Source organism: Bombina bombina, chromosome 8 (assembly GCF_027579735.1).
Source record: "Bombina bombina isolate aBomBom1 chromosome 8, aBomBom1.pri, whole genome shotgun sequence".
NCBI lineage: Eukaryota > Metazoa > Chordata > Amphibia > Anura > Bombinatoridae > Bombina > Bombina bombina.
The window spans coordinates 222551063-222565252 of record NC_069506.1 but is presented as its reverse complement, the minus strand read 5'-3'; the positions used below and the strand labels follow the sequence as shown (position 1 = coordinate 222565252).

Below are 14190 nucleotides of genomic sequence, written 5' to 3'. Positions count from 1 at the left end.
GGTTACACAAGTTACAACGTGGCAGATCCCAGTGTTTTATAGACACTAAAACTTTACACTTATTTTGTCACTTTTTAAACAACTAATGAAACTTTAAAAAAATACATCTACATGTTAGTCATGGACTAATCTTTTCTTTGAATGCATCATTCTATCTAGCATGTATTTAGTGTTTAATGTCCCTTTAAGTATTTGCTGGTTAGTATATAAAATTATGCTTTAAAATTATCTAGTAATTTTCTGATGAAGCTCATGTGCGAAACACGTCAGGCGTTACTGACTGTGACTTTTGGCATTGCCCAATAAACCTTTGTGATTCAAGACTCTGTTTTTGCAGCGTGATTCCTTATAACTATTTGTTTACATCTCATTACGGTTGGGAATACCATTTACCTCACGCTCATTTGTGACTGGAACCCTTCCTCTACTAGAGGTGCCTTTACCGAACACTGGGACTTTACATAATTCCAGATGCTGCCTCACTTTACTTAGATTTGATGAGTCTTTGGAATTTCCTGGGTACTCTATAGCTTAATTTTCTGTGTGTGTGTTTGTGTGTGTATATATATATATAAAATTGAAACCCAGTTTATAATGTAAGTCAGTGGGAAGTGAGGGAGATAAGTTCCAGGCCCCTCTCAAAATTGTCATAAGTAACACCTAATACATTATTTTTAAAGCTTTGAAATGAAGACTTTAAATGCTAAACAGCATTATAAACCTAATATAATAATCACACAACACAGAATATATAATTTAATTAAGTTAAATGAACAAAAACATTTGCTAAACAACATTATAAACCTAATAAAATAATCACACAACACAGACTTCACTTGCATTTTTCTGCAAACAGTTCTTTCTATGCATTCCAATCTGGACTGATTTATAGACAGGAAGATCTTGTTCCTTTGAAATCTGCTCGATAGCTCAGGCCTGGTTAAACTGATTAATTTCAGCTTGCTTGGCTTTGCTGCAACACAAGCGGACAGCTCCACCTACTGGCTATTTTAATAAATGCACTGCTTCTCAATGCTTTTCAATAGCAGTCACATGACTGGGAAAAAAAAGGTTGTTATTCTGAAACGGTGTAAATTGAACCGTTGTAAAACGAGGGCCATATATATATATATATATATATATATATATATATATATATATATATATATATATATGTATATATATATGTGTGTATATATATATATATATATATATATATATATATATGTATATATATATATGTGTATATATATATATATATATATATATATATATATGTATATATATATATATATATACATACATACATACACACACACTTATTAAACAGAGAATACTGACAAATGAGAATGAATATATATATATATATATATATATATATACACACACACACACACACACACTTATTAAACAGAGAATACTGACAAATGAGAATGAATATATATATTAGAAAAATACTATAGAAGTGGGTACACCTAGATGTTGCCGCTACTACAGAAAGAGCTGCGCACACTCACAGTGGGTAATAATATTCAAATACTTAGGTATATATAATCAATATGGTTATTAAACAGAAGTAAATTCAACAATTACTATATATTGCAAAAAATTATATTTGATAAAAATGTAATAAACATAAAAAGTCTTATCCTTTTGTTGTCGAAGTGTTATGGTATCAGGAAAAGGTATTCAGTGCTGCTCATCCAAAACAAACTCAAGGTATAGCTGCAGATATCTAAAAAGACAAGCGCACAGAAAAACCTCTCATAGTGCAAATCAGTTTAATTAAAACAAACACATATAAAAGAAATTTCCCCTAGGATATTCCCTACTCACAAAACGAGACCTCAATCATATGAGGTAAGGAAGGGCAGATGGATATTTAAGTGTCCCCACTTGTTCCACAAACGATATCACCAGAGGTTCCTCTATGCAATAGGGTTCCGGTTTTATCCAAATGTCCTTGATAGTTCAACCGGCCAATCATTAAAAAACATGGCGAGCTGCGGAGGGGACCAGTGCCCGGGAGACTGACAGCTGTGACACACAGCTGTCAGGCTCCTGGGCACTGGTCCCCTCCGCAGCTCGCCATGTTGTTGTCAGCCTGGATTTTCCCTCAAAGGATTTAGATACTCCTAGCGTATTCACAGCACTTTTACAGTTGTTGATTTGAAAGCAGTGGACATCGATAGAGGAACCTCTGGCGATATCGTTTGTCGAACAAGTGGGGACACTTAAATATCCATCTGCCCTTCCTTACCTCATATGATTGAGGTCTCGTTTTGTGAGTAGGGAATATCCTAGGGGAACTTTCTTTTATATGTGTTTGTTTTAATTAAACTGATTTGCACTATGAGAGGTTTTTCTGTGCGCTTGTCTTTTTAGATATTTGCAGATATATATATATATAATACACACACACACACACACACACACACACACACACACACATATATATATATATATATATATATATATATATATATATATATATATATATATATATATATATATATATAGTTGTTTTTTTTTTTTTTTTAAACTATGCATATTTTTTCTTTCTTCTCCCATGGTGCTACAGTGCAAGTCAGGCTCTCCTAGTCAGTACTGCTCTTGTGTATGTGGAGCTGTGGTGGCTGTGTATGAAGTTGGAGCCTGTGAGTAATCCTGGCAACCTGCCAGTACTGGGAGAGGGGGCACTGTAAAAGCAGACAGAGGGCTTTAATTGAGAGTCTGACGGGGGCTGGGCACATACCTGGGTTTTTCAGCCTTATCTGCAGCTGGTGGATTACATAGCTACCATACTTGAGCAGGAACAAAATGTGTGAACAGTATACAGAGTGTGTGCGTTTTTTACAGCATACATGTATTAGAGATTTCCCATAAATATATCCGCTGTACCTGGAGACTGATGTGCACACACCACACTGATGTTTAGGCTCTTCAGTAAGTTTTTGACTTGGATTATGATAATCGGTGTGCGAGTGTTTGTGATTTTAGTGTATCACATACTGTAGTTGCTGTAACCTGTTTTCTATGTCGTAGCTAGCAGGGTATGTGGATTAGTGAGTTTATCTGTCTGGGAGGACGGTGTATAATACAAGTCTTGTTTTTTTAAGGCTGTCACTTCTTTCAGGAAGTTCCAAGTGTATGTGTATATTTAAGTGTGTATGTGTGTGTATGTGTGTGTATATATATATATATATATATATATATATATATATATATATATATATATATATATATATATATATATATATATATATATATATATATATATATATATGTATATGTATGTATATATATATATATATATATGTATATGTGTGTGTGTGTGTGTGTAATGTTGTAAACAAAAAATATACAATGTCACACATTCAAAACACACACACATATATATATATATATGTGACATTGTATATTTTTTGTTTACAAAATTTTTTGATTTAGAAATGCTATTCTAAAGGCTTCATAGAAAAGTGATATATGTTAAAAGGGAATCTAGAATATTTCAAAATGTGTTAGTCCTTGTCCTGAATAAACCAGCATTTTCTGTGGGGAAAAGCCAGTGAGCAGTTGTTACCTAGGTATAAGTCTTATACAAACATGTACTTTCTGTTACTTTTTTACTTTAAATTGTTTTCCAAGAGAGATGGGAAAATGTTTCTCTTTCTTTACAAAATGATCTGCCATTGCCAGTTGAACTTTTTGGGTAGTTGACTTTTCTTTCGATGGCTACATGAATATAATAGCATTTCCTGCTTTATTTCTAGATTGGCAAGAGGAGGGGCATTAAGATGGTAGCATTTCAAGCTTTGTCTCTAGAATGGCACAAGGGGCATTGAGATGGTAGTATCATCTAATAGAGCTCTGGATAAAACAGAAGCAAAGCACATTCCTGATGTACCCTCCTTTCAAAATAGAGCAGCTGGTATTCAGTATGTGCCTGAGGGGAGTAGAGGGGGAGACCTTGCCCCATGAGACACTTCCAGTCCATGTCACCTCCCCCTGGGATTGCAGTTTGGTGAGGAGGAGGTTCAGCTGGGTGGGACTCATTTTGTTGCTATCCTGCATACCTGAGATTCCTGTCCACCCCCTGCTCTGCTCTCATTCCTGTGTCTGATTTGCTGGTTCTTTATTTTCTGCAGATTATACTTAATTATCTCTATGACTTCATCCGATCAAGTGTTCTCTCCCAGCTTCCTCTCCTGCTTGTGCTTCTTTGGATACCTTAGACAAAATTGACATCCACGAGGTTAAATGGGCTTGCATTATATATTCACTAATATTTAATCTTACTCAAGTTTTTATTGTAATCCTCATAATGTTCATCAGTCCAGGATTAAATGATTTCTCTACTTGAACATCATAGTTAAACGCACTAAATAACAGAGCTACTGTAGAGACATTCTTAAATACCGGCCTGTTGTGTTATTAAGGCTGTAAAAGTAGTGATCAAATAGCTTTCATTTTTTATATAAAACACATCATCATGAGGGAAAAGTGTTTTCTGTCTCAATATGCATCCAAGTCGTTCTGAGTTTAGCAGGAGTCCCCAAGGCAGAACATAGAGTGATCTGAAATGTCATCGCAGAAAATGCAGCATGTCTGCAGAAAGAACAGGAACTGTTAGCACTTTAACTTTTCAGTGCTGCTCCACATTAGGCTGTTCTTTTTAAACACAGTGCATCCAGAGCAAAGTGCTGTTTGAAGACAACAGTCAAATATGCAGTAGTGCTGCAAAGCAGCAGTGCATTGATTGTTGTCTGGCTCTGAGATTTTTGCAAGCTCGTTCCCTAGCTTTTCACAGTCTGCAAAGCTGTTTTCCTCTGAATGTAAGATGTTCGTATGAGCAATGCACCTTTTCTCTTGTTAAGTGTATCCAGTCCACGGATCATCCATTACTTATGGAATATATTCTCCTTCCCAACAGGAAGCTGCAAGAGTCCACCCACAGCAAAGCTGCTATATAGCTCCTCCCCTAACTGCCATATCCAGTCATTCTCTTGCAAGCCTCAACATAGATAGGAGGTTGTGAGAGTCTGTGGTGCTTTCTACTTAGTTTATTCTTCAATCAAAAGTTTGTTATTTTTAAATGGCACCGGAGTGTGCTGTTTATCTCAGGCAGTATTTGGAAGAAGAATCTGCCTGCGTTTTTCTATGATCTTAGCAGACGTAACTAAGATCCATTTGCTGTTCTCACACATTCTGAGGAATGAGGTACTTCAGAGGGGGAATGGCGTGCAGGTTTTCCTGCAGATAAGGTATGTACAGCAAAATATTTTTCTAGGAATGGAATTGACTAAGAAAATACTGCTGATACCGAAGTAATGTAAGTAAAGCCTTAAATGCAGCGATAGCGACTGGTATCAGGCTTACTAATAGAGATACATACTCTTGTAAAAATGTGTTTTAAAACGTTTGCTGGCATGTTTAATCGTTTTTTAACATATGTTTGGTGATAAAACTTATTGGGGCCTAAGTTTTTTCCACATGGCTGGCTTAAATTTTGCATAGAAACAATTTCCACTGTTATAGTATAAAACTTACAGTTGGTGCAGTTAAAATTACAAACAGTGACATTCAGCTTCCCTCAGCAGTCCCCTGCATGCTATAGGACATCTCTGAAGGGCTCAAAAGGGCTTCAAAAGTAGGAGCTGTTATGACTGTTTAAAACATATTTTTCGTTTTGTTAATCTGTTTTTTGTATTAAGGGGTTAATCATCCATTTGCAAGTGGGTGCAATGCTCTGCTAACTTGTTACATACACTGTAAAAATTTTGTTAGTTTAACTGCCTTTTTTTCACTGTTATTTCAAATTTTGGCAAAATTTGTTTCTCTTAAAGGCACAGTAACGTTTTATATATTTGCTTGTTAACTTGATTTAAAGTGTTTTCCAAGCTTACTAGTCTCATTATTAGTCTGTTCTAACATGTCTGACATAGAGGAAGCTCTGTGTTCATTATGTTTTAAAGCCATGGTGGAACCCCATCTTAGAATGTGTACCAGATGTACTGATTTCATGTTAAACAATAAAGATCATTTCTCCAACATAGGTGTGTCCGGTCCACGGCGTCATCCTTACTTGTGGGATATTCTCTTCCCCAACAGGAAATGGCAAAGAGCCCAGCAAAGCTGGTCACATGATCCCTCCTAGGCTCCGCCTACCCCAGTCATTCTCTTTGCCGTTGTACAGGCAACATCTCCACGGAGATGGCTTAGAGTTTTTTAGTGTTTAACTGTAGTTTTTTATTATTCAATCTGTTGGTGTGAATCTAAAGGATTCCCTTGGGACAAGGTTAAGATTCCTAGGATTCTATCCTTCCTTCAAGAAGGATTGGAAAAGGGATTATCGGCAAGTTCCCTGAAGGGACAGATTTCTGCCTTGTCGGTGTTACTTCACAAAAAACTGGCAGCTGTGCCAGATGTTCAAGCTTTTGTTCAGGCTCTGGTTAGAATCAAGCCTGTTTACAAACCTTTGACTCCTCCTTGGAGTCTCAATTTAGTTCTTTCAGTTCTTCAGGGGGTTCCGTTTGAACCCTTACATTCCGTTGATATTAAGTTATTATCTTGGAAAGTTTTGTTTTTAGTTGCAATTTCTTCTGCTAGAAGAGTTTCAGAATTATCTGCTCTGCAGTGTTCTCCTCCTTATCTGGTGTTCCATGCAGATAAGGTGGTTTTACGTACTAAACCTGGTTTTCTTCCAAAAGTTGTTTCTAACAAAAACATTAACCAGGAGATTATCGTACCTTCTCTGTGTCCGAAACCAGTTTCAAAGAAGGAACGCTTGTTGCACAATTTGGATGTTGTTCGCGCTCTAAAATTCTATTTAGATGCTACAAAGGATTTTAGACAAACATCTTCCTTGTTTGTTGTTTATTCAGGTAAAAGGAGAGGTCAAAAAGCAACTTCTACCTCTCTCTCTTTTTGGATTAAAAGCATCATCAGATTGGCTTACGAGACTGCCGGACGGCAGCCTCCCGAAAGAATCACAGCTCATTCCACTAGGGCTGTGGCTTCCACATGGGCCTTCAAGAACGAGGCTTCTGTTGATCAGATATGTAGGGCAGCGACTTGGTCTTCACTGCACACTTTTACCAAATTTTACAAGTTTGATACTTTTGCTTCTTCTGAGGCTATTTTTGGGAGAAAGGTTTTGCAAGCCGTGGTGCCTTCCATTTAGGTGACCTGATTTGCTCCCTCCCTTCATCCGTGTCCTAAAGCTTTGGTATTGGTTCCCACAAGTAAGGATGACGCCGTGGACCGGACACACCTATGTTGGAGAAAACAGAATTTATGTTTACCTGATAAATTTCTTTCTCCAACGGTGTGTCCGGTCCACGGCCCGCCCTGGTTTTTTAATCAGGTCTGATAATTTATTTTCTTTAACTACAGTCACCACGGTACCATATGGTTTCTCCTATGCTATTATTCCTCCTTAACGTCGGTCGAATGACTGGGGTAGGCGGAGCCTAGGAGGGATCATGTGACCAGCTTTGCTGGGCTCTTTGCCATTTCCTGTTGGGGAAGAGAATATCCCACAAGTAAGGATGACGCCGTGGACCGGACACACCGTTGGAGAAAGAAATTTATCAGGTAAACATAAATTCTGTTTTTTTGTCTTTAAAAACATTATCACCAGAGGATTCTGTCGTGGGGGTAGTTATGCCGACTAACTCTCCCCACGTGTCAGACCTTTTGACTCCCGCTTTAGGGACTCACGCTCAAATGGCGCCAAGTACATCAAGGGCACCCATAGCGTTTCTTTACCAGGGGATTCTGTCGAGGGGAAAGTTATGCCGACTAACTCTCCCCACGTGTCAGACCCTTCGACTCCCGCTTCAGGGACTCACGCTCAAATGGCGCCAAGTACATCAAGGGCGCCCATAGCGTTTATTTTACAAGACATGGCAAAGGTGGTGAATAATATTCTGGCAGCTGTATTAGTCAGACTACCTGAAATTAAAGGAAAGCAGTTAGCTCTGGGGGTAGATACAGAGCATACAGACGCTTTAAGAACCATGTATGATACTACCTCACAATATGCTTAGTCTGTGGGTGATTTTTTTTTTGACTCAGGGAAGATGATTTAACCTGATTCTGATATTTCTACATTTAAAATTTATGCTTGAGAACCTCCACTTGTTGCTCAGGGAGGCTTTGGCTGCTCTGAATGAATGTGTACAATCGCAGGGCCAGATAAATTGTGTAGACTGGATAAATAATATGCAGTGCCGGTGTGTACTGATGTTTTTCCAATACCTAAAGAGGTTTACTAAAAAAAAAAAAAAAAAAAAAAAATTTTTTAATATGGAATGGGATAGACCAGGTGTGCCGTTCTCTTCCCCTCCTATTTTTTAGAAGAATGTTTTCTAATAGTTACCACCACACGGGACTTCTGGCAGACAGTTCCTAAGGTGGAGAGAAGAGTTTCTACTCTAGCTAAGCGTACCACTACCTCTGACGAGGACAGTTGTGCTTTTTAGATCCAATGGATAAAAAATGTTTATTCAACAGGGTTTTATCCTGCAGCCCCTTGCATACATTGCTTCTGTCACTGCTGCTGCGGCGTTCTGGGTTGAGTCTCTTGATGAGGCTTTACAGTTAAGCGACTCCATTGGATGAATATATTTGACAAGCTTATGCTAGCCAATTCCTTTGTTTTCTGATGCCTTGTTCATTTGACTAGACTAACGGCTAAGAATTCTGTTTTTTACTATATTGGCGCGCAGAGCGCTATGGCTTATATCATGGTCAGCTGTCGTGACTTTAATAAATAAGCTACTTAACTTCCCTTCAAGGGGCAGACCCTATTCGGGCCTGGTTTGAAGGAGATTATTGCTTATATCACTGGAGGAAAAGGTCATGCCCTTCCTCAGGATAGGTCTAAATCAAGGGCAAAAAAAAAAAAAAAAAAAAAAAGTCTAATTTTCGTACCTTTTAAAAACTTCAGGGCAGGTGTGGCATCCTCTTCCTCTCTAAGGCAAAACAAAAGGGAATTTTTGCTCAGTCCAAGGCGGTCTGGAGACAATCGGACCTGGAACAAAGATAAGCAGGCCAAGGAGCCTGCTGCTGCCTCTAAGGCAGCATGAAGGAACGGACCCCTATCCGGTAACGGATCCTATAGGGGGCAGACTTTCATTCTTTGCCCAGGCGTGGGCAAGAGATGCCCAGGATCCCTAGGCATTGGAATTTATATCCCAGAGATATCTTCTGGATTTCAAAGATTCCCCCCCAAAAAAAGGGGAGATTTCGCCTTTCACAATTATCTGCAAACCAGATAAAGAAGGAGGCATTCTTACATTGTGTACGAGATCCATCCAGTTCCAAGAGAGGAACAGGGACAGAGTTTTTACTCAAATCTGTTTGTGGTTCCCAAGGAGAGGGAACCTTCAGACCTATTTTGGATCTAAAGATCTTAAACAAATTCCTCAGAATTCCGTCATTTAAGATGGAAACTATTCGTACCATCTTAACTATGATCCAGGAGAGTCAATAGAGGACTACAATGGATTTGAAGGATGCTTATCCTCACATTGTGATGCATAAAGATCACCATCGTTTTTCAGGTTTGCCTTTCTAGACAGGCATTACCAGTTTGTAGCTCTTTCGTTTGGGATATCTACAGCCCCAAGAATCTTTATGGAGGTTCTGGGGTCGCTTTGGCGGTCCTTAGACCGCGGGGCATAGAAGTGGCCCCTTATTTAGACGACATCCTGATACAGGCGTCAAACATCCAAATTGCCCAGTCTCATACGGACGTAGTACTGGCATTTCTGAGATCACATGGGTGGAAAGTGAACAAGGAAAGAGTTCTCTATCCCCAATCTCAAGGGTTTCCCTCCTAGGGACTCTGATAGATTCTGTAGAAATGAAAATTTACCTGACGGAGTCCAGGTTGTCAAAGTTTCTAAATTTCTGCCGTGTTTTTTTTTTTTTTTTTTTTTTTTTTCATCCCATCCGCGCCCTTCGGTGGCTCAGTATATGAATGAAATCGGCTTAATGGTAGCGGCAAGGGACATAGTACCGTTTGCACGTCTACATTTCAGACCGCTGCAACTATGCATGCTCAGTCAGAGGAACGGGGATTACACAGATTTGTCCCCCTGTTAAACCTGGACCAAGAGACCAGAGATTCTCTTCTCTGGTGACTATGTCGGGTCCATCTGTCCAAGGGTATGACCTTCCGCAGGTCAGATGGGACAATTGTTACAATAGATGCCAGCCTTTTAGGTTGGGATGCAGTCTGGAACTCCCTGAAGGCTCAGGGATAGTGGACTTAGGAGGAGACCCTCCTTCTAATAAATATTCTGGAACTGGGAGTGATATTCCATGCTCTTCAGACTTGGCCTCAGTTAGCAACTCTGAGGTACATCATACTCAGTCGGACAATATACACGACTGTGGCTTACATCAGCCATCAAGGGGGAACAGAAGTTCCCTAGCGATGTTAGAAGTCTTACAATAATTTACTGGACAGAGACTCACTCTTGTCTATCAGCTATCCATATCCCAGGTGTTGAGAACTGGGAGGTGGATTTTCTAAGTCGTCAGACTTTTCTTCCGGGGGAGTGGGATTTCCTCCGGCGGTCAAGACCAAGCAGGAGAGGGCTTTGGTGTTTTTGACAGCTCCTGCGTAGCCACGCAGGACCTGGTATGCAGATCTGGTGGACATGTCATCCTTTCCATCACGGTCTCTGCTTCAGAGACAGGTCCCTCTACCTCAGGGTCCTTTCAACCATCTAAATAGAATCAATCTGAGATGGACTGCCTGGAGACTGAACGCTTGATGTTATCAAAGCATGGCTTCTCCGAGTCAGTCATTGATACCTTAATACAGACATGAAAGCCTGTCTCTAGGAAAATTGAACATATATATGGTGTAAATATCTGATTGTTATGAATCCAAGGGTTACTCATGGAGTAAAGTCTGGATTCCCAGGATATTATCTTTTCTCCAAGATGTTTTTGAGAAAAGGGTTGTCAGCTAATTCCTTAAAAGGGGACAGATTTTTACTCTGTCTATTTCTTTGCACAAGCGTCTGGCAGGTATTCTAGACGTTCAGGCATTTGGTCAGGCTTTGGTTAGATCCAAGCCTGTGTTTAAAACTGTTGCTCCGCCATGGAGCTTAAACCTGATTCTTAAGGTTCTTCAAGAAGTTCCGTTTGAACCTTTTTTGTTCCATAGATATCAATCTTTATCTTGGAAAGTTCCTTTTGGGTAGCTAATTCCTCGACTCGTAGAGTCTCCAAGTTATCTGTGTTACAATGTGATTCTCCTTATCTGGTCCTTCGTACGGATAAGGTAGTCCTGCGTACCAACCTGGGTTTTTTCCTAAGGTGGTATCTAACAAGTACATCACTCAAGAGATAGTTGTTCCATGCTTGTATCCTAATCCTTCCTCAAAGAAGGAACGTCTATTACACAATATTGGACGTGGTTTGTGCTTTAAAGTTTTACTTACAAGCTACTACAGTTTTCATCAAACGTTCACCTTGTTTGTTGTCTATTCTGGACAGAGGAGAGGTCAAAAGACTTCAGCAGCCTCTCTGTCTTTTTGGTTAAAAAGCATAATTCATTTAGCTTATGAGACTGCTGGACAGCAGCCTCCTGAAGGGATTACAGCTCATTCTACTAGAGCTGTGGTTTTCACTTGGGCCTTTTTTAAATGTGGCTTCTGTTGAACAGATTTACAAGACGGAGTCTTGGTCTGCGCTTCATACTTTTCAAATTTAACAAATTTGATACCTTGCTTCTTCGGAGGCTATTTTTGGGAGAAAGGGTTTTTTACAGGCAGTGGTAACTTCCGTTTAAGTACCTGCCTTGTCCCTCCCATCATCCGTGTACTTTAGCTTTGGTATTGGTATTCCATAAGTAATGGATGATCCGTGGACTGGATACACTTAACAAGAGAAAACATAATTTATGCTTACCTGATAAATTTATTTCTCTTGTAGTGTATCCAGTCCACGGCCCGCCCTGTCACTTTAAGGCAGGTAATTTTTTCATTTGAACTACAGTCACCACTGCACCCTATGGTTTTTCCTTTCTCTGCATGTTTTCGGTCGAATGACTGAATATGGCAGTTAGGGGAGGAGCTATATAGCAGCTTTGCTGTGGGTGGACTCTTGCAGCTTCCTGTTGGGAAGGAGAATATATTCCATAAGTAATGGATGATCCGTGGACTGGATACACTACAAGAGAAATAAATTTATCAGGTAAGCATAAATTATGTTTTTTATTACTACATTTCTATGTTAGACTAAGAGAAAAGGAAACAAATTAATTCAAGAGACATTTTACAATTACTTTTTTTGTCTGCAGCTAATATGTAATTCAATCTTCAACTACTGCACTAGATTATATTGCTTTATTCTCCAGTTAATCAACACATTGCAATTGATCTGGTGCTTTAGTGTAACTGACAAATTTACAATTTTATTTTATTTAAAAATGACTTGCAGAAAAATTTTCACTAAAAAAAAGTGAAAAAATGTTCTGTTTCTGGGGCAGGAGTATAAACTGTGGAAGTATGGAAAAAAAAATATTTATATAAATTCTGAAGAAGGGGAGTGTGTTCCCCGAAACGTCACCACTTGAATAAAGCTGATTTTGATTATGTGATGGTGTGTGTGTGTGTGTATATGTATATGTGTATATGTGTGTATGTATATGTATGTATGTATATATATATATATATATATATATATATATATATATATATATATATATATATATATATATATATATATATGTATGTACGTATATATATATATATATATATACACACACACATACACACATTCAAAATATATATTTATATTCTCAAACAAATACCTTCATACTAAAAAATCGTGTTTATTTTTACAGGCCTCCTCCAGGACCGGCTCTCGTCACTGTCCCTTTAATTACCTAGCAACATGGATGGAGAAGATGCTAATTTTGGGGTGAGTATAATCTGGTTCTGCCTTTACAGCTGCTGCTCCAGTGTCCCCTCATACCCCTATTTTGATTTCAATGTACAGTACCTGATCCTTTTCATGTTTTTATTTTATTCAAGCCCTGCAAGCCACGCCTATCTCAGTAACAGGCCGCCCCTGCCATATACTTGCCTGTTCTTGCAACCCTATCACTGAATGTAAAGAATCCGGAAAGCAGCACAGTCTTCTGATTAGTTGTGCTACCGGCTTGCAGGGTTTTGAAAGAAACACATCACTTCCTTGCTGGAAGGTCAGTGGATCAGGTAGTAAACGTACACAAGGGTAAAAATGAGGGTATGTGTGGGCTCTAGAGTGGCTGCAAACCAAAAAATAGAGTTTGTGTCCCTTTATTTTGACTGAACATAACTTCTTCATCCCAGGCATCTGTATTATTTTCTCTTCCTCATTTAATATAACCTGTTGCAAACCTGTTTAAAAAAAATAATAATCATTTTAAAATATATATTCTATTATAAATTTATCTTTATGTGTAATTTTTATGGAGAAGAAGTTAGTCAACTTTCTCACACATAAATAAAAAGTAAAATAGAATTTATAAAATATAAATGTGTTACATTGGATGTTATGAGCACCAACTCCTCATTGATATCTTAGCTTGCACAGTGCTCTCCAGTATCACGTATGTTATACGCCATCATCACACCTGCTCATCCATGAACCAAATACTACACTCTGTGAGCTGACATTCTTTGTACCATGGGGTTGATGCTATTGATTGAGGCTTGATGGTTTGTGTTGTAAGATTTAGCTGCCTGCTTTCAGAGTATGGTTTTTCATATGCATCGTGCTTCACACGTCAGTGGTTTCTATTGCTGACCAGCTATGTTATTGACATTTTGTCATATTGCTTAAGGTCTGCATTTCATAGTTTCTCAGGGAATTCCAAGTTGCACTAAAGGTAATATTTTTCTTTGTTATATCTTAAAGGAACATTAAACACTAATAATATTTCATGCACCTCCCTCTAATTAAAGGGATACTGAACCCAATTTTTTTCTTTCATGATTCAGATAGAGCACACAATTTTCAAGCAACTTTATAATTTTCTTCCTATTATCAAATTTTCTTTGTTCTATTGGTATCTTTATTTGAAAAAGCAGGAATATAAGCTTACAAGCAGGCTCTTCTTTGGTTCAGCACCTGGCTAGCGCTTGCTGATTGGTGGCTTAATGTAGCCACCAATCAGCA

At 38.5% G+C, this 14190-nt stretch overlaps 1 protein-coding gene across 3 annotated transcripts in view; it reads left to right on the top strand.

The window, feature by feature from the left end:
* The window catches only part of ARHGEF1 (Rho guanine nucleotide exchange factor 1), a 241256-nt gene that overhangs the window by 56735 nt on the left and 170331 nt on the right, over positions 1 to 14190 (top strand). For 2 of the 3 annotated variants that reach the window (XM_053691062.1, XM_053691059.1), the window contains exon 2: positions 12872 to 12948. In XM_053691062.1, the coding sequence (XP_053547037.1) occupies positions 12922 to 12948 (27 nt within the window). In that variant the 5' untranslated portion in view covers positions 12872 to 12921. Of the gene's footprint in view, positions 1 to 2833; positions 2947 to 12871; positions 12949 to 14190 lie in introns of those variants that run through there. The other variant, XM_053691061.1, reaches the window with a different exon arrangement.